Here is a 25470-nt window from a genome sequence, read left to right as displayed (position 1 = left end):
TTTACTTCTTTGAATTCCAGGGGGAACACAGAGGGAAGAGACGCTCATGTTACATTTCAAACTCAATTCATTTGGAAAGATGACTCTGCAATCCTCATAAGGAATGTATTGTTTTCCAAACCCAGCTGGGACCAGGGCGACTCCGTGAAAATTACTGAGGAATGTTTAAATCCTTGAGATAAAAAAATGTAATTCTTTTTTCATCAGATTCATACAATACCAGAGAACTACAAAGACACACGATGACAAGGATAGAGACAGAGATTTCCTAAGTTTAATGTATTGTGTATTCATAATGTGTGTGTGTGTATCTGCTAAACGTACAGTGGAGCCTAGTTAAATGGCATCTGTTTGTCACTGTGTAATGAGGAAGTGACCTTTGTAGAAGAGACACAAATCTTTCAATCAGTCGAGCTGCACGGTTCATTTCTCGGTAGCCAGGGGCTGTTTCCTCCTGCCTGCAACACAGGAGAGGCAACAGGCTACCATTCAAAATGTAGATTTTTGTCAGTCACATTGCCAGACCAGAACAGTTGGCTCCTGAGGCCAGTTCCTGCTCTGCTGCAAATTAACGAAGATGCTTCAACCACACTGTCTCTCAGAAAACGTTGATTCAGTTTGGTAACAGTTCTAGAATAACACTCAGTAATTGTACCTCCACCAAAAAAATTAGAAACCGTGGACCCACACCATCCAAACTGGTCATCTTCAAACACTCCTTAAAATTCCATTGAAATCAATAGTTTTTATTTTCGCGTAATCCTGTTTACCAACAATATATAAACCAAACAACAAACCTTAACACTCAGCAGAGACATATAGAGACATATTAGCCAAAGCTAAAGAGACCCTTTGAATTCAATCTAGTTCTTTCATCAAGATCCATGAATTATTCTCAGAAAAATGAGTGAAAATGTTGGAATATTAAAGAAAATGAAATATTACCAGTCTCCTGCCACCTAATCCAGATGCGCACCAAAATATAATGGGTTCTTTGATGATGTACCACATCCATCCTTCTGTCCAGTAGTTTTTGTGTAATTTTACCTACAGACAAACCAACAAACAAATGGACAGTGGTGAAAATGGGATTATTATAAAGGATTGTGAAGGATCCTCACCACCAGATCAATGGACAGTTCTTTGTAAGAGCTTTTCTAGTTGGTGACGTTCAGTACAGTTTTGCCATTCACCCATTCACTCATACAGTGCATCTACGTGCAACACTTTATCATGTATACACCGGGGTTCAGTATGCAGACTGGGACTGGGATCAAACTGCTGACCTCCTGGTTGGTGGATGACCCGTTCTACCTCCTGAACCACAGCCACAAACACATTTTTAAGATATTTGATATTACTTTCACTAATTCTATGACTGTTTATTGCACAAACAAACAAATATTTTATGGCGAATGCATGTATAATTAAATGTTTGGAATCTTATTTTTAAATGCTGGCACTAGACACGTGGGTTTATTTTTATGTATCCATGTGTGAAGGAGGAGTGGTGTGAGTCACATGGTTGAGAACATAAAAATAGCTGAGGAGTCAATTAACCAGAAGATATTGAAATACTGTGTTAGTGTGGCTCTACTGTACACAGTCACACTGCTGTATTTCAAAATTACAACTGTGACAGGAGTGAATCTGAATATTTATACAACATTACTATTGAACCAGAGAGAAGAATGAGGTCTTCATAGTTTCCCTCGTTGTTGTGTTTGCATGTTACTTTGATATGAAACGTATTTGTGTAGTAGTCTGCTTTATAAATAAAATAATTATTATAATTATAAAATTCTACAATGTAATGATGCAGGTGAGGCATCATCTTCATTTGTTATTACACTATAATAAAAATCCCATTAAATGTTGTGATGTTACAGACAGGTCATGCAAGAGTCAACCTGAAAGCAGAAGTCACCTAATTTACAAAAAGTAGTCTTACTTCTGTTTTCACAGTAGCTCTGACTCTCTGTGATGCAACTGTGGCTTTTCAACACCTGAACTTCATTCTTGGGAAACTGGAATATGCAAACTCTACAACAGCGTCTCATCTGAATGAATAAGAGCTGTTAAAAGCGAGAGACAAACAATTGCAATTGGTCTGTGTGGTGAGGGACGGAGAGGCTGGTGTGGTTTTATGTCCAAACACATGGTCGATGGTGAACATAAGACCCCTGAGTCGCTGCGAGGCTTAAGTGGATCTGGAGGATGTGCGTTTGCTTTGCTGTTACCAGTGCAACCTTTTATTCAGTGGATCTGGGTCATATTAAGTGACATAGCTGCATTTATGTCACTCCTGTCTTAATTTACAGGTCGGTGGGTTAGTAGGTCTCCCTCAGACAGGTCATTTCACTAGATAGAAAAAAATGCACAAACACTGCGTTTTACTCAGAGAAATGATTCTTTTAAACTATTATAACCCGTCTGTTCTGGATTAATATTGTGTTGTGTTTCCGTAGTATATAAAACATATATCTAAAAATAATTTACAACTATATTATACTAATTTGTTCTGAGAGGGGCCAGTCCCATTCAAACCTAAAGTTGGTTTGCCGTAATATGCAAGCCTCTTCCATTACAGTTCCTAATGGGTATCAGAAATTTTATTACCAAATGGACACAGTGCAAATTTGTTACAAACAGTATTTTTTTTTTTAGCAAACACTCTTTTTTTAAATAAATTTCCCACAAACAAAAGTAGGCCAGGGGGTCGAAATAAATAGGTCACGAACATCAGTGACAAAGATTTTGCCGTTTGTGTTGAATCAGACAAATTGTCGTGTCCTATTTTTCTGTAAGTGGTCTTTCTGTCAGCATCAGTAACTTTGTCTACCTTGTTGTGACGTGATCATAACATCATTAACCCAGTATAGAGAAGATACTTACATCAATGATCTTCAATCATCTGAACACATTTTATAATAAGCCTCATCTATGTTACCATTCAACATTAGAAATACAAAAACATCGACCAGTGGTAGCATTAAGAACTTAAAGGAGAAGTTCTCTCTAAGGACTTTATTTACTATGAATCTCCAGCACTAGTCCCCTGTGAGTCTCGCCAGCCTCGGGGCTAGCGTTAGCTTAGCGAGTTGCTTTGTTTACATCCTGGGCTTTCACTGGGGTGACGTCACCGAGGCGTGCAGCCACAGATCAGCTGACGATCAGCTGTGTTTGTTTACACGGTGTTTGCTGCTGCTAGTTTTGCGCAACATGGCAGAATACTTGGCGTATTCACCCGGTTAAAGGCTAGCTAACTTCAGCGGGCTAACGAGCAGCCTTGGAGCTAGCGTTAGCTTAGCGAACCGATTTGTTGATTAAACAGGAAGACAACTCGCTCTCGGTTCGCTAAGCTAACGCTAGCTCCGAGGCTGGCGAGACTCACAGGGGACTAGTGCTGGAGATTCATAGTCCTTAAAGAGTTTCACAGCAGATAATGCGTTATTTAGAGGCTGTATTGTGGATGCCCCGAACACTTGCGTTGTATGGATATACGCCGATCGCGTGTGGATCTAAAAGCGTCCGAAGGACTCCAAGTTACTCCAAACATAAGGACCAGGTTGACAAAAAACCGAACTTCCCCTTTAAGACAGTAGCACATACAGGAGATATTCACCATCTTGTCCTATATTCTTTTCATGGTTCCTCATCAACTCTGCCAGGTTACATTTGCTTTTTAAAAGAAAAGACATCACACAGAGAATCTTTCTTCTCATATTTTATTTGGAGTATATAGAACATCTGAACATAGAATATCTTAAATAATATGTGTAGGAGGACTTACCAAAGATAGTTAATACATTCTATGACAGTGATAAAGGAATGGGTATTGTGTGTATATGTGCTGTCTCCAGCCAGCTGTGGTGAGCAGGGTTATGCGCAGGCCGAGATAGGGTGGCTGAGGCCACTGAAGTAAGACTTTTCTCGCTCGCTCATAACCTCAAAGTGCAGCGGCTGCTGACAGAACGTACACTCTGCCGAGGAGTGGGGCTTCAACTGCAGACCTGCCTCCTTCCATGTGTGCACCAGCCTCTCTGAGGAGGGGAGACAGAGAAGAAGGTTAATTTAACATTTACTAAGATAAAGCTACAGACAGCTACAGTTACTTCTATTGAAAGGTGCACTGTTCAAACAGGACCATCATTTAAAAGCAGATGTAATGCCATTGTAAATTAGCATGTGGTTAGATTTCTCTGAACGTGTTTGATATTAATAAGACGAGAACACCATCTTACCAACAAAGTATTTCATCATCTCAGGAGTATGGTGAGGGGTTGGCGCGATACGCAAGAGCTCGTCTCCCCTGGCAACGGTGGGATAGTTGATGGCCTGCACGTAGATGTTGTGACGACTCATCATGATGTCACACACTTCTGTATTTTTCTCTGCATCTGACACCTGAAAATTACAATAAAACAAATCGAATGATTAGGGTGGAGGCAATTGGAAGACACAAATATAATCTTCCTAATTTTTGATTTATTAATCTTTGTCTACGAGCTCAATTGGGCTCTAGATTTAGAATTACCCGAACGGGGATGATGTGGCTGGGACAGTGCACCACAGGCAGCCCTGAGTCCATCAGCATCTGTCTGAGCAGCTTGACGTTGCGCTGGTGTTTGCGTCTCAGAGTGCGACCCTCTTCCCCTTTGAGGACCTGGATGGACTGTCGGGCTCCCGCTAACAGCATGGGAGGCAGAGAGGTGGTGAAGATGAAACCAGCGGCGTAGGAACGCACCATGTCAACCAGAGCGGAGGTACTTGCGATGTAGCCGCCAACACAGCCAAAAGCCTTGCCTGGAAGAGGACGTGACATAGAGGTGGTTATCATTTCATTCTAATTGATGGAACAGCACTACAAACATTGGTTTCTATCCCTCGAACTACGATTCTTGAAGAGGTCACTGTAGTGGTCCAACCTCCCACTCTGATCCTACACTAGATCTGTGAAATGGCTGCTGCAGAAGTACAAGAGCTGTGGAGCTCTCAGTCAGAAATAATTGTCCCCTCAGCTTGAAAGACACACAGAGACAGCGGGTAATTCAATAAGTGAACAACAAAAGCCCACAGTCTCCTAGCAACGACAGAGCTGCTCCAGCTTCTTTGAGCCCTCTGGCATAATGTGTGACACAGCTAAAGCCTGCAACAGCGTCGCAACAAATGAGGGAACTATCAACTGGATTTCTCAGAGCATTTGTCTTTGGTTCATAAAAAATATAGAACACTTCAAAACCTAGATCATGACACGTTCACTGACACAACTAGTAATGTTTCTGTAACATTTAGTTCGGCTTGACGGTCAAAAAGATTCATATAATACCATGAGTTATCTATTTGAGATTAAATGCTGACCGAGTGTCCCTGAGACGATATCCATCTTGTGCATGACACCATCTCTGTCTCCGATGCCCCCGCCTCTGGCGCCATACAGGCCCACAGCGTGAACCTCATCTACGAACGTGATGGCACCAAACTCGTGGGCCACGTCGCACATCTCCTCCAGCGGACACACAGCACCTGTGTTACAAGAGAGACGGTTAGAGAGAAAAGTTACAAAAAGTAAAATCCCATCTCTTACATTTATCAACAACCAGGTTTTATTGACAAAATGTGTGGGTCAACATCTGTAACTCACCGTCCATGGAGTGGACGGTCTCAAAGGCTACGATCTTCGGTTTGTTGGGATCTCCCTTCTGCAGGAGCTCTCGCAGATGGGCAACATCATTGTGGCGGAAAATAAACTTCTTAGCACCACTGTTCCTGATACCCTGGATCATTGAGGCATGGTTGCCTGCGTCTGAGTAGATCTCACAACCTAAAATAGTTAAAAGTTGAGAGAACTGGTGAGAATGGGAAATGTTTTCAAAGGGTTTGCATTAATGTGACCATTTCAATCATAAAGGACCACCATTATTTAGTGACAGCTAGAAATATTTAGGGAAATGTCAGATTTATTGTACAGCAAACTTATGGGAATGTTTTTATACCAGGCAACATCTTGGCGAGGGTGAAGAGGGTAGAGTCATTGGCCACAAAGCAGGAGGTGAAGAGCAGCGCAGCGTCCTTCTTGTGGAGGTCGGCCAGTTCTTGTTCCAGCTCCACATGGAATTTACTGGTCCCAGAAATGTTTCTGGTGCCTCCGGCCCCCGACCCATGTTTTCGTAAAGTGTCCCTGGAAAAGGAGGAAAGAACATTGTTGTTGTCCCATTTTTCTGAGGCATCACTTGGAAGATGGTTTACACTTTAAAGTCAGATGTAGATTTGAGAAAGGGTACCTGGTGGAAATTTTTAGATTAAGCACAGGAGATGCTGAGTAATTGACACCATGATTATAGAAACGGTGTTACTGCTGCACAGGGAATATGATCTGAGCAAGCTCAAGCAAGCTGTGAGAAAAACAAAACACCCTCACTGGGGCCTATGGGGTGTAGATGTGAACTATGGCCACGTACGATCTAAACCACACAAACAACAGACTGGGTGTCAGGTTGTATTCAATTATTAGGTGTTGTGTCTCCTATCAGGTTCTTCCTGTCTGCACTCTCAGTGGGACGAAAGGTAAAAGGCAACAGGTTTTTCCATTACATATCAACCCATCTTAACCCAAGGGACTGTTTCGGGTGTATTTTTCCCTGCATCACAAAAACAAACAAGCCCCCACCCCAAATACTCACATGATTGACTGCACGACCCGAGGGTGTCGACTCATGCCCAGGTAGTCGTTGCTGCACCACACAGACACCTCCCTCTTTTCCGCAAGAGAGCCAGTGAAGTCGTCGGCCATGGGGAACTCATTGGCCAGGCGATTCACTGTCTTAAACACGCGATATGTGTGGTCACTCTTCTTCTCATCGATCTTCTTCTCAAAAAATTCATCATAATGGAAGCGGGACACTGTGAGAACAGGAAAAAGTGATGACAATTTTTGTTTATCTAATTCAAGAGGCACCAAAACATAGAAACAATTTTAAATATTGAATAGAAAATATAGCCCTTGGACGAGTGGGTTTGGTAAACAAACCTCCCTGCCTAACAAACGGGTCTGTGTCAATATCTTTCCATTATGACATGGTAAAACCCCTACATAGAACTTACAACTTCCTGGCAAGTTGTCCTGGAGCAAGTGGGAGACCCTTTTAGGTCTCTGTTTCAAAAGGGTCTTCATTATGTCAGTCGGCTCCCCTCCAGTGCCCTGCATAGTGCTGGCCAAGGATGGCTTCTTCAGCGGATTATGGGAAACTTCTAAATAAAATAAAAAACAGAAGAGTATTAAATACTGACGAAAGTATTGAGTAAAACAGCATAGTCCAATAAATCTCTTAACAACTCTCACCTTTCTGGACAGTGCGGACTTCCTGAACATCCTCCTGGAACTCCATGCCAACCTGGCGGACCACACTGCTGTTTTTCTGGCCCATCTCAGCAGCCAGGAAAGGGCATTTGGAGGCCACAGCTTGGCCTGGGGGTGGCATGGGGTGACCAGCAGGCCGGTTGGGCTCCGCCTCTTGTTTGGGGCCTGCAAATTGACAAAAATAAGTTAAAACTTTATAAAACTTAGGGTTTATCTAAACTTACAACCTAAAAACAATAGTCAGCAATAATCTATTTATTATATTAACTTGGATAATTCACTACTTTACACATAATGCAACTACATTGTAATAATGCTAAATACCTTCGACAGCAGATGTGGTGTCCTCAGTCCTGTGGTTGGAGGAGGATGAGCAGAGGGCCCGTACCATCGCAGGAGCCATAGGCTTTGAGGCCAGCTCCATCATGATAGGGCATCGCTGGGCATACACAACCAGAGATGTCTTGGACTGTTGGAGAAATGCCTGGGGCACACGAGCCAGGAACGGACAGCGGCGCAAAATAACATCCATAGTCGGCAGTCGTGATGATTGTCCAGAGATCTGAATGAGATAGTTTTAAGATTATTTCAAGTAGTAAAAAATACTTTCCTACGGGCTCAAATGAAGGACGGGGCAATAAAACAATTTTATTTAAAAAATAATTTTTCACCAAAGGCAAAATAGCACAAGTCAAATACATATTTAAATAATGCTTATGCATTGGGCAAGCACAGTCATTACACATGAATGATGTACCTCAGGGATGTATAAATTCCTGCTCATACAGAAGAGTTAAAAACTACAACCTTAAAAAAACCTCTTTAACTTTAGAAGAAATTAACATATGATTAATAACGATATCGACTGATATGAGAACTTTAATCTAAGTCCAAACACACTATACAAAGAGATTGTGTTGCTAAGGATTAATAAGAAATCATGATTAATGCATTTTCAGAATAGTTCTGTGGCTTAGTGAATACCAGTTGAGGTCACGTATCCATTAACACATGGAGTTCATGAATTACTACTTGCTGCAACAAGTGTTTGATCATTACGGTGTAAAAAGCACGTTACAGATTAAGTTTGATTGCGTAAAAATGGAAATTTACGAGGCTTACGTAGTGTTTTACCCTTTCCCCCAGTTGGAGCCAGGTCCACACATTCCTCGACAGACTAATCACACACGCACTTTTCCCCCTTTTTCAAGTTATAAGACAATGTTCGAGGACTAGTAATGAAAAATAAAACGTAGACACAAACCAGTTTGATCCCTTTAAACTAGAGCCAATAAGAAAACCAAACAGCTCGAGGCTCATTTTAATCATATTTTCCTTCCTCTAATTCGACCCATGTGTTTCGCTTTAGACTGTATCCTGTCACATTTTATGTAACCTTCATTATCAAAGGTGTCGTTTCATCCTCACAACAACAACCGAAGCTTTAAAGGCAGCTCGGTCTCTGTGGTTATAAAAAGAAGTATCAGTCACGTTCACCAGCGAGTTGGCTCTGACGCGCTGTTACGCACAAGGAGAACTGGAGTCACGACTCGTCTGTTTCATCACAACGAGAAGCATAAAAAAAACCCCACACATTTAAAGTTCTATTGTTGTCTGGAGACCCTGGAGGAAGATGAGCCGGCGATCAGCCCGTCTCCCCCGGCTTCGCCTTAACCCGTCCCCCCCCGTCTTCACCTTAACTAGTCTGCTAGCATTAGCTCCGGAAGCTACAACCAGAAGTGGAGATGAAGCGGCGATTAAGAAGGAACTTACCGGTAAAAAGAGAAAAAAAACCTCACAGTGCTGCTTATCGGTCGTGCAGCGGTCAAGGCAGCAGCAGTGTGTGGAGGTGTTAAAAGCACGGACTCGGGTGTGGTGGGTCTAAGGAGCCGGAGCAGCAGCTTCGTTATCCCGCACTGAGGACGAACGAAGGGGACGAGGACGCGCCTGCGCTTATATCAGCTGCGTTACCAAACTCGAGTCTCGCGAGATTCTCGTTCGAACGCGTCACAGGCACACGCAGGGGAGGACAGGTCATTCCAGTTCAATTAAGATTAAAGGTCATTCCAGTTCAATTCAGATTAAAGGTCGTTTCAGTTCAGGTGAATTAATAAAGAACAAAATAAAGACCTCACAGGTATGCAACGCCTCCGGAAGAACACATGAATGAATCACTTCTTGAAACACGTTTTTATAGACTTGCTATTTCATGTGTCTTTCTGTTTGTATCTTTATCTCTCTGAATCTGTTCACGGAGTCTTGTGTGTTTGGAACTTCACCTTCAAGTTCCTTCCTTTACATGGACAGCCATTGTCTTCTGCTGCCCCCTACCGATCTCTTAAGACACTTGCACAATTGGCCTCCATGTTACCTGGACGACCTGTGGCAAATTGTATTTTGTTGAAATTCACCAGAATACTTCAGTCAGACTGCATACTATATACATGTATCCTTTAATACACTATAGGGGGAATCTAATGTCAAATCTCATGTAGGCTAGTTGATTTTTTCGTTTTTCAAAATGTTTTAAATCACTCAGAAAAACAAGAAATTGATGAGAGTTATTGTTTTTTTTTTTCTGTGATAAAATAAGTTGTAGACTTTAGGATGGTCCCTAGCAAGCCTATCAGGGCATTGCCAGGGTGAGTAAAACCCTAACTACACATATCATTGCTGATGTGCATTGTAGCGACTGTCAAGGAAGAAAGTAGACGGAGAATGTTGTCCTATCCAAGATACTTTTTTTGGGGTTAAAGTTAAATACAAGGTCAGAGGGAGAATTTCTCCCAGCTGCTTATAATTGTGCATTGTGTGGCAACACTATGAATCATTTTCAAATTCTGCTAGAACAATAGCCTACTGTGACATCCAAATAAACTGGTGATATGCAAAACTATTCTCAGGCAACTGGTGACAAGACATGAAAAGTCTATTAAGCTATTTTAGGTGGAAAGAGCTGATTTGCCTGATAACCTACATCACCGGGCTCCAAAACAACAACTATCTCCAAATAAAGTAAAACAACCTCCGTCTGCACAGATCATGTCAAAGGTTCAAAGGTTCAACTGCTGATGTCTCCACACTGAGGAGACGAGCACTGAAGCTTCCATCTCTGAGACAACCTACTACTGTGAGCAGTTCTTTTCAAAACAGACTTTTCAAAACAGACTCTTGCAAACACACAGTCTTGAGTGGTTCAGGAAGTATTGGGGGTCGTCCAGTAACCGAAAGGTCAGTGGTTAGATCCACAGCAAGTACAGTCTGCATTCTGATGTGTTCTTGGGCAAGACACTGAACTTCAAATTCCAGTGATGCCTGTTACAACATGGAAGAGTGGTGTCTGAAGTGCTGTATGAATATATTGTGAATAGGTGAATGCAACTTCTACTGTAAACTGCACTGAGTGGTCGATAAGACTGGAAAAGTGCTATCTATAATTTACCTAAAAACTTAAGAACCAGCTGTGAGCAACATCATCACCATCTTCTTAAAACAAACACCTCACCAATGAGAAGGATAACAGAAGTTATTGTGATTATATGTGTAGTGTGGCCCTATGTGTAGTAAAAATTGTAATGGGCCCCGATAGAACAAAAGTTGTGAAGCCCAGTAAAATAAACACACAACAAAAAGCACAAATGAAAACTTTTTCGAGTTAAAAAAGAGGTCACATGAGGGTTCTCACATGCATGCACGGCTGGAACGGTTACAAAGAGGACAGAAGCTCAGATTACAAGTTACATGTGTGACTTCACTGCTCAGAGAGCCATAAGTCTTTAACTGCTGTTTTAATGTGTAAGAGCTCATATACAGACTTAAAGTAAAACTATAACCTCTTTGTGTTTTGGACGGTCAGGTAAAGCACACATATAAAGAGAGTCACCTTTGGACAGGGTCGGCTAACTGAGCAACTATTCTCAGGTCCTAAATCATTGAAGGACCTGTAGGCATCAGGTTAACTATGTGGAAATTAGTTTGAAATAAATTATAACATGAATCTTGAAGTGGCAGCCACGTTGTTACCTTGAGGCCTGTTCTTCTACACTGACTTAAAATGTAGGTTTAAAGTATTATTATTGTGCTTACATATTTACTGTTTCTGTGACTAAACAAATAGTTTTTCTTTTCTTTTCAATTACAAACTTCAAACTAGTAATGCATACATAAAGTGTGGGAAATGTTCAGGGACACAACTAGCTACTACACAAAATACAAGGAGACACGACTAAAAAGAGACAGAAAACAAAGAAATGCAAAATGACAACAAAGTCATGCTTACATGATATAACTTTGTATATAATCGGCCTGCTAAATCTTTTGTGTCATCCAAAAAGCTTTCTCACAGTAAGGCATAGAGTATATTTTTTTTACCAAAATAATTATAAATTAACAATGTAAATTAATAAATAAAGATAGATTGGAAGTTCCTTCACCACTGACCAGCAGCAGACTTCAATAACTTCCCAAAGCAGTGAACTACAGACAAGTTCATCACTTTTTTGGGTGCCCTGGAAACATTTCCATTAAACTTGCATGTGTTGTGACGTTTTGCAGCAAATTTGTTGTCTGTTTTCTTATTTTTTTCTATTTGCACGTGTTTTCTTAAATCACAGAGCCTCTCGGCCACCGTATATTGTTGTATAATGTAAAGCTCAATTAAAGAAAAAGAGAATATTGAAACAAAGTCTGGGTCCTTCATAAATGTTACCTTTCGAATCAGAAAATGCAAAAGGACATGAACACAAACTTCTCTTTCTGTGATCAGTCTTGCGCCTTTTTTGTCATCGCTCTCTCACCAACAAATCGGTAAGTTTATTATTGATCATATTTTTGAAAGAATGTTTCAGTATTTGGTGAAAACGTGGCGTTTGGCTTTTGTTAGAGAATTAATTCGATATTCTTTTTCAGGCAGAGGTTTTCCTCCGGAGCAGCCCAACGGACCGGAGCTCCTCCTCTCGGTTCTCCGCGGAGAGACCCCCACCTTTGAGCCTGATTCCGGGATTGTCGAAGAGAAGAAATGGCGTCAGGCCTGAGCGGTGTTGTGGTGCTGGTCCTCTGTGCCTGTCTGGCCCCTCATGTGTTCGGTAAGTGAGGATTTAGGAAACTTTAAACATGTATTTATCGTCAGTTTCGTCGGTGCTGCTTCGTGAACTCGGGCATTGTGTGTTTTTCTTTAACGGTGGCGGATTCAAACGCACCATATTTAGAATCAGGGCGATGTCAGTGACGTTAGCTCCGGAGCTGAGCTGGGCTGTCCGGGGGAAGATAACCTGGAACTAATGGTTGTTTTAAAAAAAATATTAGATTGTCAACTAATTAACAACCGAACCCAGTTCTCTTCTTTTGTGACACGAAGGTTGAGAAAGAAAAACATTACAGGGTTAACCTTAAACCAATCAACTCGCTGGCAATCAGTGTTTGTGTTATTTCAAATGATCTTAAACCTTTTTTTAAAGACCTCTCATCACTTAAAGTGGAACTAATGATGTCTCGAGACTTTAATCAATCAATGATCACTGAAGAACGAAGAGAAAAGAGTTAAAAAGAGGGGATAAGTGTATTGAACAACAATAATAGAAAACAGCCTATAACGTCTGCAGCAGCCATGGAATAAACCCTGTCCTTACGAAAGTTCTAATGTTTGATTTTTATTTAGTTTTCTTTGTGTTGATTCAGCTGTGTGGTCATTGGGTTCTACTGTGATATATTTCGTATTGAAGGTATACCACAAACTAAAGCTTCCAGCTGAGTGGACTCTGGAAATCAAGCTTCAAGAAGGGAGCCTTATTATGAGTTTTAGCTTGTTGTGCTTGTTGAAATTGTAATTTAGTGTAAACAGGGTGAACAGGTTGCTGTATTAGTACAGGAAATCAACATCTGTGTATAATGCAATACAGTGGACAGCACTGACAACTACATCCTTCCTAAAAAACCACAACATTTATTCGGCATGTCTCTGAAAAAATATTTGGCGATGAATTTCTCTCCATCAGGAAGTCGTTTAATCAACTATTCATTTCAACTTTATTGGATTGTCCTTGAAAATCAAATAAAGTCCTAAATGAGCATTGAACAGCTTTGGGCAAGAGCGTGCTTCATTAATCTGTGTGTGTGTGTGTGTGTATTCTACCATCTCTGACATCTCCTTGGTGGTAACGACAATAACCTTTTCTTGCCCTTCTCTTCTTTCTGTCTCTGTTCTGTTACAGCCAGCAGGGATTCAGACTGCTTGTCCTACAGAGATTTGAACAACGTGTATCACTCATACAAATCATGCTACTCTGGATTTTGCTGTGGAAACTGCCTCGACAGATACTGTTGTTACACCAGTTACTTGAAGCTTTCTGAGGACCAACAAGAAGACTGGTATTGTATTTTATTCTCTTCTTTATTATGAATTGTCTTTGTATTGTGTCTCTGTTACTGTGTGATCATAGTAGAGATGTGTTGTTGCGGCTCGTTATGCACTTAAAAAACAGGAAGTAGTGTCTTCAAGCATGAAGTTGGGGTGAATCAGCTAAACCTTGCACCAGCAGTCTTTCACATTATAACTAATGCTTGCTTCACACTAGAGTAACATACTGATTTTTAATTTTTTTATGGTGAGAATGCACGGAGGATCTCTTCAAGACGCATGACCAGTCACTTGTGTTTATACAAATGTTTTCTGTGACGTTTCCAGTGACTGAAAAACAAACATGAAGCCGGATTGCTCAGGTAGCTGGGTTTGTTTGTGTAATGTCCTGTGTCAACATTAGGACACATAAAACAAGCACTCAAATTTTGTCATCCTTGTCTACACTGCACCCGGCACAGTCTTAGGCAGCCATGTTTTAGTTCTAAACACAAGGATGCAAACGCAACAGCTGTTTGGTGACGCTTCCCAATCAGCTTGCTTTATTGGCTATTGTGGGCTTTAGCTCCCTCGCTCAGTCGCTGTTGTTTTCACAACTACTTGAGTCTTCCTGGTTTCAAGTCATCTATATCAAACATGTTCGAAATCAGGGAGGCTCAGATTCAGTCAATGACTTGAAGATTCTGACTCTCAACCCGTCAGTCTTCAGGATCATTTGGCCAGATATTCTGCTCAGATCAGCCTCAAATCAGCGACGCCCCTGCGATTGTCAGGAGCGCTGAATGGGACTCGGTGTCAGGCCGACTATTCTCTAGTGTGCAGCAGCAGGCGTAGCTGATGCATGGAGTGCTAGCTTGTGTAGCTTATACCGATGATGTAGAATTGACGTCATTCAGCATCAATCTGTAGCAGTAAAGAAATGGCAACTTGGATGTTTCTGTGATTCATTTTTCTGTTTTGTTTTTTTCCAGTCCTGTCGAGCCTATTTTGAATTTTTATTCACCGGTCCACATGATCGTCGGTATTGTCAGCCTCATCATCGCGTTGCTCGCCCTCATCTGCTGCTGTGTCTGTCCCTGCTGCTGCCTGTACAAAATGTGCCGCAAGCCACAACGTAAGTAGCCCGTCACCAACAATTCAGCCTTGAAATGGACAACAGTGAATGCTTGTTTTCTATTTGGTTTTTTTTGATACATGCACAAACATTTTTCAGTGAGGTGCTGATGAATTGTCTTTTGATTTTCTTAGCAGTGTCGATATTTACTGTGAACACCAAAACCAATTATCTAGAGGGATGTAAGAAAGGTATAATTTTGCATGCTGCTATAGACATTATATAAAGATCGACAACATGGCTGCTCTTCAAAAGTGAAGCCAAAGTATCTTGATCGCTAACTGGTGGTTAGCTAGCTGCTGAGTCAAAATATTGAAAAAATAGGGTTGTCAGCTTCTCAAATGTAAATATTTCCATTTTTTTATCTGTTTTAAGAGAATTTAGTCCAAGGTGTGAGGCCCCTTCACTTTCATTTGAATGGGAAAGTTGTCTGAGCATTGACCATGTGTTTACTCAAAGACTAGAGTCAGTGACAAACATCCATGTGCCAAAACTGAAATGATGACGATTAACAGGCAGTTAATACTCACTCACAGCTATAAGAAATACATTGACAGCTTGTAGACATGTGCTGCTACTGCAGCTGCGAAATGATGCTACACACGTGCTGGTTCACACAAGCAACATATCTCTTGAATTGCTGTCTGGATGTTGAGAGCTTCTCAATCCTACATGCAGTGTCTGATTTTTTTTCCCCCTCCATTCCAAGTCAGACTCTTGGTTTCCAGTGTGTCCGTATGAGTATTTGTCTCATTGTGGAACATGAGGGAACTCATTTGAGGTTTGTTGGCCTACCCACCACATGACTTTTATTACTGCAGTAACTAGGTCTTACTAACAACACAGACTTTGGGTACACAGAGAACAAACGGCTCTAACGTTCCTTAAATCACAACTAAATGAGACACTAGCAAAAGTTGCAAAGCAGACGTTTTTCATTCAAGTCAAGGGCTGTGAAGAAGTATCTGAGCAGACATTATGTTTTAACAACTGCTGCTGTTGGCTGTGACCACTCCTGCTTTTGAGCAACTTGCATGTTCCCACAAGAAGGTTTTTATTTTTTAGACAAGACGTCAGAATCAAACTAGTCAACCTACCCCATCATTAAGGGTGACTGAAAAATCGGAAAATTACTCCCTCGAGGTTTGTAACAAAGCCTCTTTCTTACTTTCATCTACATCTCTGAGGCAGATCTTATATCTTCATTTTGTCTCTGTCCATCAAATCTCTTTCGAAGAGTTTAAGATATTAAGAAAGACATACATGAACTTTTATGTTATTTAAAGCACTTGAACGGTGTGTGTATTTGTGTTGGCTCTCTGTCATGTAAACCCCTGTCAGCTTGTTCACATTGTGCCATGCAGACACTGTGCTCTGGCACATGCTACACAAGCAAGTATGTGGATTCCCTGAATTGGGCTCATGCATGTTGGGATCACATCTAGGAATGTGAGAGCTCCACCTCGTTTGACTCATTGATTCCATGACAACCGCAGAGGGGAAAACCTCCCACGTCATTTACAGGAAGTGGTCGTAATGGCTCCCCCTCTCTGTGTCTCTGCTCTGTTTTGGTGGTGTGTTTATTTATATGTTTATGACTGCAGTAACATCCTTTTTCTGACTGGTGGTATATAACATAACAGAAAAACTGTGAGAATAGATTATCAAACTGAGAGACTATTTCACATGAAAGTAAAAGACAGTTGAACTAATAAATCAAAATGAAATCTGAACACACTCTTTTCCGTTTTGTTGTCTCACTTGTCTAGTTTGCACTGGATAAACGTTGAGAAATTTTAGAGCAGAAATTTAAATGAAACGGAAAAAGCGTGCAATAATTTTAGAAATGCTGAATTTTGTTAACATTAATAGGACAGTACTCGTTTTTTTTACTCTCTTGCTGGCTTAATACAGGACTTCTGTGGGGTCTTAAGATTCCAAAACTCAATCATTTGAATTTAAGGCCTTAATATTTGTAGCTGTTGTTTTTTTTAAGTGTACTTCTTTCTCATAGCTACAGATTTAAACACGTGGAACTAATAACTAATAGTCTACAAATACCCCGGTCAGAACTGATCTCAGTGCACCCATTTGGGCTGTGGGAAAGACCATGGATACATACTGACTTCATGTACTTTGCAAGATAATTTGGTGTTTTTGGGGGCAATTCTCTACTAGGCTAATTCTGGGACTGATATTCCTTTATATCTGTTGTACTTGACATCGGTCTTAAAATTCATTCATCACGGTCTTAAAAAGTCTCAAAGTTTTAAATCTACCTTGAAACCTGAAACCGCGTTATAGTTTTGTTTCCCCAGCTGAAGTTCTCTTTATTTTCTTGTAAATATTTGTACTTTCCATTTTGTATGAGTAGATCTGACCACCACTGTTGGAGTGGGGGTAATTATCTGAAAATCAAATGCTGGTCAGTCTAGTGACATCATTTATCACAGTGTTGTTCATACTCTTTATTAGGGGATAGTTTTATTCTGTCAGCCCCAGTGATCTTTTTAAGCCTGCATATATTTCCAAAATGTTTGTCCTCACCTGTTGCTGCTTTGACTTTGCTTACAGCTGTGATAGCTACTACCACCCACACAACACTGGTCACCAGTACTCCTCAGAATTACCCTCAACAGCAGACTGCAACACCCAGCCATCCTCAGTCCTACCAGGGGCCCCAGTACCAGCCCTACCAGCCCGTACCAGTGCAGCCAGGATATGGCAGCCAGCCCACGCCCCATGCGTATGGAGCTCAACCCATGCCCTCAACAACCTACCAGGGTCAGCCATTCACACCAGGGCCACCTCCAACATATCAGGAAGCCAGTGAGTGTTTATTTTTGATGACCTAGATAAAATGAGACAGGTATGATTGTGACAACAGCCTGTTGTCCTGGTAAAGACGTTGTCCTGTTTAAACATAAGCAAAAACAATGATGAAAACTATTAATTGATAAGATAAAGAAAAAAATTACCTTTGAAAACAAGAAGAAAAGTGAAAAGTTATACATTTTCCTATTTAAAAAAACAAAACAAAAAAACAGACGGCCTCTTCTTCAGTAGCTGCTCAACCTTCTACATAAATGGGCAGCATCATGCATTCAGTAACAAAATTCCCCTGCCTGTAATGTTACCCAACATGAAAGTGTTTTTGGATTACAGAGAAGAGTGGCATGGTGTGGCAAATTGGCCTTTTTGTGAAATGACTCAATACATAGGCTCCACCTACAGTATGAATGAAGACCTACTCCTCAACTCTTTTAGAGGTGGCCACATCCTGGCTTTTCTGATGTTGCAAATGATGGGAAAAAAATGAAACTCATGTTCCTCAGTTAAAACACATTTGTTTTTTATGATCGCTGTCTGTTTGCGATTTTAAGACGGCAGTTTTTCTCAAACGGGGAATGGACAGAAAGAGAGTTTTAGGATTAAAATTCTCATTACACAAAGTTGGTGATTGTATAGTGTTTTAGTAACGCACAGCATGCTATAGGAAAGCAGTCTTTATCACAAGGAAATTACACATTACAGTAAACTCATTCTGCAATTTCGTTTCCTAAATAGCTGAATTCGGAAGCAGAGGTGGAATAACTGCTGCTGGTTTACAGTTAGTCATGTCTGGACTTTGTAAAATAGGAAATTACACATTTATGGTGACTTCTCTGGGCAAAACTGAACTTGTGGTTACTATATAAGCATTTTCAACCCCTTCATTCTTATGTCTTGTTTCCTTTTTCTGTGCAGCCTGTCCCACATACCCTCCCAACCCGATGCCTTACAGCCAGGCTGCGTTCTCCCCCAGCCAGCCAGCGTACCCTCTACAGCCTCCTGCCACGCAGGGGCCCGCGGCTCCACCCGCCAACACAGACTTCCATATGCAGCCTGCATACAACCCAGAATATATCGCACCCAGGACTGGATAACGGACCACAGTGCCACAATCTCAGCCACTTTAAACATGCTGCAGCATTTAGGAACTTTGCATAATTTGAAATGTGCGATCTGAACCAAGATGAAAGTTGTTCCAGAGGGTCTTCATCCATGTGTTAATATGGGAATTTGTCGTTGTAGAAGAGTAATGTGAAAATGTTGACGCGTCTTTCCTCGTATTGCATGGACTTGATATAGAAGTGGTGAGAAGTGGTGAGATTACTTTTATTTTTTTTATTTCTCAATGGCTCCAACTTAGTCATCTTAATGAATTAAACATAAAACCACTGAGTCTGATTGAAAAAAGTATATGAAGTGCTTTGTAATTTTTCCAGCCTTCTCAACAGGCCTCAACATCTCCCTCGTCTGTGACGTGCACCGACTGAAACTGCTCAACCTCTTTAATCCAACATCCTCAGTTATATCCGTCACATTCAAATATGGGAGAAGTTTTTATGTCTTTTGCCATGACCTCACTGCAGACCGATAAATTGCTTTAAGCCTTTCTTTCCTCATGTACTTTCTCTGGTGTTTGGTAGATGTGTAATGCTTTATATATGTTAGTACAGCGTACTGACCATAAAATATGTATTATTTCTCACTGGAGGACGTAGAAAAGAAACATGTCATTGTCAATTACCGATATTCAGAGGTTTCAGGGTTGTTGTTTAACTGCTTCACAAAAGGGAACATTCATCATACAAAAATAAGCCTTGCTCACAAGGGAGGTCATCTTTACATTGAACCCTTATGTGTTTTTATGTCTCAAGTTATTTTAAATCATTTTAGTTTGCTCATCTTACGGCCGTGCACGTCTAACTGAGGTAAAATGCTTTGACAGCTTTGACTCAATCAACCAAACATTCATAAAAGCTATTCTGCGAAACTCAAGCAGCAACTGTGCCTTCTTAGCCATATGACCTTTATCAAACAACAGTGTGCATGTCATAAAGAACATGTTAAAAGTCAAATTTTCTATTTATTCTGGAGTGTTTGGTTTGCTTTTTCTGTTACTGTTCTGTTACTTGTACCTAATTGTCCTCATAAAGGCTTCAATTTAAAAAAACTGGCGATGTTTTGCAGTGTATCATGTTCAACATGTACTTTAAAGTCATGAAGCCTTTCTGCTCCTTTACTTACAAACCAAACTGTTTTTATCACTTTTTATATTTAGTGTTCTATTATTTAGCCACGTCACATCAGTTTTAAGCTGTTTTCTCACCATAGATTTTATTTTATAGTACCAATGTTACAGTGAGGATTTTAGAGTCATTTTTTTTATTGTTTAGATCTAAAAAACTATCTAAAAAAAGGCCTTTCTTGCTTTGTCCCTTTGTTTTCATTTGTGTTTTGCAGTGAAGCCGCCTCTTCTGCTTTCTGCCTACTGAAATGACTTGAAAATAGTTTTGACTAAAGTGACCTTTTTTCTTGTAAGAAGTCACAGCTCATGTGACAGACCAGATGCCTGACTTTTCAACTTTTTACTTTTGATTGTGGTCAAAGAAAGTAGTAGAATTCCATAATATGTTCGTATCACAGGTATTTTTCTTCAGAATGTCACATCTATGCTGTGGCCAGACATATCCAAAGTAGTATTTGTGGAGAATGTGCTTGTTCCCTCCTCGACCAATCATTTTGCCTGTATTTCATCATAGACTCAACTTTTGTTTCAAGTCTGTGAACTTCGTCCTTTGGCCAGTGTTGATTCTGCAATTTGACTCTTTTGTATTTGTGAATTATAGCCATTCTTGTTCCATCTGTGTCCCACTGAAGAATAATTGCCATTGATGCAACTTTGAGAATATATGTATGACTTTTATTTTGTTTAAAAAAAACTGCTTATCCTGCAGAGTTCAATAAAATATATATTTTCTGCTTCCCCCAACTTTGATCATTGAATTTTCAGCATATAACAGAAAGTAGATTTGTGTCAAGTATAACACTATAACAAATAAAAGGACGCTACTGAACTGAGAGATTTGATCTGAAATTGAGGGAATTAATTACTCTCACATTAATGCCATGAATTAACTTTTCGACCAGGATTCATCTAACGGCTCTGTAGTTTAAGATTCATTGATTGATGGGTACATGTAGATACTTTATTGATCCAGATTTAGGAATCCAGCTGCTTTTAGGACTGTTACAAAGAAATGCAACATAAACATAAAATAATGTATATTATCTTAAAAATACAAAATATAAACCAACATAAAGCTAAAAATTAGACAAACTTAAAACCAGAAACAAATATGCAAACACTGTGTAAATAAAAAAGAGAAACATGAATATATATGAAAACAAAGCAAACATACAGTACTTTGTAATTAAGTGATAATTATAGAGGCAATGATTAATCAAGTATTCTAATTTATTAAGACAGTATATGAAGAATAAAGCGGACACATGGGATTCAGTGCTTGAATTAGAGGAGAGTGGGTGAGGCAGGTGAGACATTTGGGTTGGGTTACTTCACCCTATTGCTTCATTTCACAGGAAGAGAAACTGAAATATTCAAATGAGTTTCCACTGAATGAGTTGCTTTCAGTTTCACGTCTTCAGATCATTTTATTTAGCAAAAAGGACAAAGTTAAATTAAAATTAAATTAAAGTCTATAAAAAAACAAGAGGGTTAGGTCGGTTGTACATTATTTTATTGCAACATTGGCCGTTGGAACGAACTCTCCAGCATGTCTTTCACATGAACTGAGGAATGCTGTTGGGTCACTTGCTACAGGGTGGTACAGGCAGACAGGCTGCATGGTTGTCTCAGTCAGAGTATTGCAGTTATGGTTTCAACTGTCTTGTCCAGTCGTGTGTGTATTTTGTGTTTAACCCTGCTCCCGTCTGTATGGGGTGAGTTCTCTTTTGATATTTATTCAGGTTGTGTCAGGTATTAGGACTCTTCATTTATAGATAGTCACCAAGTGAAAATGATCCATTGAAGCAACGTGAAATAATAATCGGGTGCCACACTTTTGTGATCACACCTGTTTTGAGCTTGTATTCACATGTACTGTATGTAAATGAAAGTTGTGGAGTTGTTGTTCTGTAACTATGTAATCTCTCACTCTCAACACCTGTGTATCTTTCAGCTGATTTGTGCAGAAGCTACTGGGACAGGGATGGTGTCTACCATAAAATTCAGCTATGTGGTTTGTGGTACTGTTGTGGAGACTGTACCACAAGATACTGCTGCAGTGGACTAGAAAGCAACCTTCTCACACTAGAGCAACAAGGAGGCTGTAGCCGCAGGTGTGTTATTTTACATGAGTGTCTCTTTTTGATAAAACGATTTTAAAAGTTTTTCAGTTCACTGGCTACTCTGAGTATTAACCCTTTCATGAATAATGACAGCCTCAGTCTGGATTTTTTTCTATATCTTTACTCCTCTTTAGGCATTTAACAGCTTTTCCATGCATTTTTGTATTTACTTGAAGAAACATGTACTTAACTGGACGGATACCCATGCATATGCTGTAAAATATCTTTTCAATAGCTGTCCTCTGAAGTGACCTCTATGTGTCAAAGGTTTAAAAAAAAGATCAAATTCATTCATTAACATTTCTAAAGGTTTCTGCCCCCCCCCCCAGCTCTAGAAGTGTGAAAGTAACACTCAACCTTGCTGCAGTCCTTGGAGTCGCCTTTGCATGTCTTGCTGGAGTCCTGTGTTTGTTTCTCATCATCTACTTGATTTACAAAAAGTGTCGAAAGAGACGCAACCAAAGTAAGACCACTCTTTTTGTTTGAGTTTACTCTGTGCAGGCAACTACACAGTAAAACTTTATAATGTACTGACTGTGCTGCTGTTTACTATAGACTGTATCTAAAGATGAGTCACATTACTGCACCCCAAAAGTGGCTGGCTGTGGTACATGTCATAATCCTCCTCCATGTTAGTGGATTAAATATGGAGTTGTTAAATACATTTTACTCAAAGATGGTAACTGTCATTTTGGTAGTTCTTACCACACTAATGCATGTTCAGCTTTTTTATTCAAATGTTTGATGTCTATTGGCATGAGACATGAGTAAGATGGCAGCATTCGTTTCTTATTTTAGCTTTATTTCTGGATAGTGAGCAGAAGGGGAGAGGTGTCATCCATCTTTGAATAGAGTCTATGGTGACTACAGTTACAGTTAAGGAAAAGTTCAACATTTTTGGAAATACTACATGAAATGTTTGATTCCACTTCCTGTATGCTAAGCTAAATATGACGTTTAACCCAATGGCTGTAGGTGATAACATTACATGCTGCCTATTTTAGGAGAAGCGGTTAATGTCAATCCTTGACTTGGATCAGTTGCTCAACCAGTGTGGATGAATAAACTTTCAGTGGCAAGAAACCAGTTATAGTTGTGTGTTTCCCAAAATGTTGAATCTCTCCAACAAATGACAATGTGTCTCAGTTTACTCTATTGTCAAACTAAATCAATGACTTCACCTGTAGCTGTGGCAACCACCACCTATGTAGCCAACGTACCTGGGCAGCCACACCCCCCTTATCAGTACTACCCAGGCTACCAGCCTGTACCTGCCCTGCATGGATATGGAGGCCTGCCTGTACCCACAGCACCACCACATTCATACATGGAAGCAAGTGAGTGCTGTTTGATTCCCATTAATGAGTCAGTGTTGGTGTTGCTTATAAAGGCGTGGTAATATAGTATATTTTTGCACGGTCAACACACACGCACACACACAAACACACACACACACAACCAGAAATAAATTGATCCAGCTAACATCTAGTGCCTGTGTAACTTAAGCCTGTTATATCCATTATCACCTTTTTAAATATTATCCAAAAACTATTAAAAACACACCAGTGCCATGTTCCACCATCACCACCGTAGATTATTTTAAATCAATCTCACTCAAACATTCTACTGTAAAGACTCACTAATGCTAATATGATTAATCTGCATTTTAAAATAATCCCAAACAAATTCACTATTTATTGCTGATGGACTAATATTTTCCAAAAACTACAGTGCCCCGGTGTTTAGGGTCATTTTTAAAACTGATTTATAGATTAACATCTACAGGAGAATAGAAGGTTTACTGACACTGTAGGGAAGTATTGGCTATGTTGACAATAGCAAGAATAAAGAATAACAACACCCTTCTCCTTTCATGATTTTTTTATTATCATGATTGTTACAGAACAAAAAAATGAATCCATTTTTAGCAGGCTAACAATTCACCAACTGTGTATTTTTGCCTCTTTAGCTCATCCAGCTCACTTTCCAGTTCCATCTCCTCTGGGACACCCGATGAACCCCCTTTATTCTCCTGGCGAGTCTTATCCACCACCGCCACCATATTCAGACGACATGGCACATCCACCCTACAACCCATCGTACGGCCCAACGGGAGCTGAACCAAAGAGTTAACCAGATAAACAGACGCATGGGGACTGCAGCACCTTTCTCATGGGAGTGTGTGAGTGGATGTGTGTATTAGAGCTGCGATAACATATTCAAGTTAAATATATTCAATTGGAGTAAAAGTGCAATTTAACTACCAGAAATCTTTGCTGCATATTGCTGCACCTTTTTGTCTGTGTACCCCTTATTATAATTATTCAGAAACTATATTTGTTCAGCAGCGTCCAATTTTAAAATATGATAATGTTTGTATTTTAGTGTTGAATGTATAAAAATATATATTTCAAGAGAGATATAAGTATCAAACACACACTTCAAGTCAGATGAAGAGCATTGTCAAGGCAAGCTAATTATTTATCAGTAATACCCAGATTCATTCATATTGCTTGACAAATATTATTAGAATCATAATTAAAAGTGATGCCCTGAAGTATAGATTCTCTCAGTTGACCTACGATTCCATTTCACCTTTTTTTTATGAACTCAAACTACCACTAGAGGTCGCCACCACCCCACTTTTGTACAGAGAAGCCGCTACACAGGATTGCAAGTTTATTTGCTGAGACGTCACTGAGCCAGGGTGCACAATACAAGAGACATGACAGAGGTTTAAGTCTTGAGTCATCTGAAATGTGTTTCCCACTGCTGGCATGTATCGGTGATAAAGGGTACTGAGAGTGAATATTCTTTACCAATTGAGCATTGGTGAAGCTGCTGTTAAAGTAAGTTAAAGGTTTTACTAGAATGGCAACTTGTGAGAATAAAGAACAAATATATAAGTGTGAGAATGAGGTGTTTCCATTTATTCTCTTCAACATCTGATATATTTCCTCTATTCATAAATACTTAAATATTTAATGATTTCTTCCTTTTTAATGTCCAATTGTAATTCATGTGTTTTCTCTTGTTTTCATCCACTGTACAAGTACAAGTTTGAACTGAACAGTATTGTGATATTTCATGTATACAACAAATGTACACAAATGTATAAACAGAACACAACATCGATTGAAGCTTTGCAGTTTTGGACACATGGAAACAGAGTTTTTTTCACGCCGTAAAAGCAAATTTATTTTCTAACAGTGCATCAAAGCAGTGGAGAAACTCTGTAATCTATAAGCTTACTTCATAAATCATCTTATAATGAAGTCAGTGTTTGTTATATGATCCATAAAGTTGTATAGTTTTACCCACAAAAAGCCACTCTGGGATCATGTGCGGTTGAACAGCCAGAGTGGCCATGCTTGCATTTAATTCCATAATAACTCCGGCCACTCCCTCTTATAGCATCCCCCCTCTATATCCATTAATCAATAC

At 40.0% G+C, this 25470-nt stretch overlaps 3 protein-coding genes and 1 long non-coding RNA gene across 5 annotated transcripts; 2 read left to right on the top strand and 2 right to left on the bottom strand.

Annotated features, from left to right (window-relative positions):
- Positions 1–252: 252 nt before the first annotated feature.
- Positions 253–1049, bottom strand: LOC109635463 (uncharacterized). The gene is made up of 2 exons (XR_011244643.1): positions 946–1049; positions 253–458 (listed from the first exon to the last, which is right to left on the bottom strand). It is a non-coding gene; the product is annotated as an uncharacterized lncRNA (long non-coding RNA).
- Positions 1050–3714: 2665 nt separating this feature from the next.
- Positions 3715–9508, bottom strand: alas1 (aminolevulinate, delta-, synthase 1). The gene is made up of 11 exons (XM_020096866.2): positions 9134–9508; positions 7685–7922; positions 7343–7525; positions 7105–7251; positions 6684–6903; positions 5997–6181; positions 5645–5824; positions 5362–5526; positions 4538–4806; positions 4245–4407; positions 3715–4043 (listed from the first exon to the last, which is right to left on the bottom strand). Exons 2-11 carry the CDS (start codon positions 7890–7892, stop codon positions 3883–3885), a joined length of 1881 nt encoding a protein of 626 aa, XP_019952425.1. The 5' UTR covers positions 7893–7922; positions 9134–9508; the 3' UTR covers positions 3715–3882.
- A 2352-nt stretch (positions 9509–11860) lies between these two features.
- LOC109635623 (protein shisa-5-like) lies at positions 11861–20641 on the top strand. 2 transcript variants are annotated; one of them, XM_020096933.2, is made up of 6 exons: positions 11861–12166; positions 12269–12444; positions 13570–13726; positions 14687–14829; positions 17404–17658; positions 18577–20641. In XM_020096933.2, the coding sequence occupies exons 2-6, from the start codon at positions 12378–12380 to the stop codon at positions 18753–18755; spliced, it is 801 nt and encodes a 266-aa protein (XP_019952492.2). In that variant the 5' UTR covers positions 11861–12166; positions 12269–12377; the 3' UTR covers positions 18756–20641. The 2 variants fall into 2 exon arrangements, with proteins under 2 accessions (XP_019952492.2, XP_069391206.1); XM_069535105.1 differs by lacking the exon at positions 14687–14829 and having other exon boundaries at positions 12109–12166.
- A 628-nt stretch (positions 20642–21269) lies between these two features.
- Positions 21270–24938, top strand: LOC109635385 (protein shisa-4-like). The gene is made up of 5 exons (XM_069535097.1): positions 21270–21618; positions 21858–22017; positions 22356–22489; positions 23214–23363; positions 23996–24938. Exons 1-5 carry the CDS (start codon positions 21552–21554, stop codon positions 24157–24159), a joined length of 675 nt encoding a protein of 224 aa, XP_069391198.1. The 5' UTR covers positions 21270–21551; the 3' UTR covers positions 24160–24938.
- The last annotated feature ends 532 nt before the right edge of the window (positions 24939–25470 follow it).

Source organism: Paralichthys olivaceus, chromosome 2 (assembly GCF_024713975.1).
Source record: "Paralichthys olivaceus isolate ysfri-2021 chromosome 2, ASM2471397v2, whole genome shotgun sequence".
NCBI classification, from domain to species: Eukaryota; Metazoa; Chordata; class Actinopteri; order Pleuronectiformes; family Paralichthyidae; genus Paralichthys; species Paralichthys olivaceus.
This window is presented reverse-complemented; position numbering and strand designations above follow the sequence as displayed.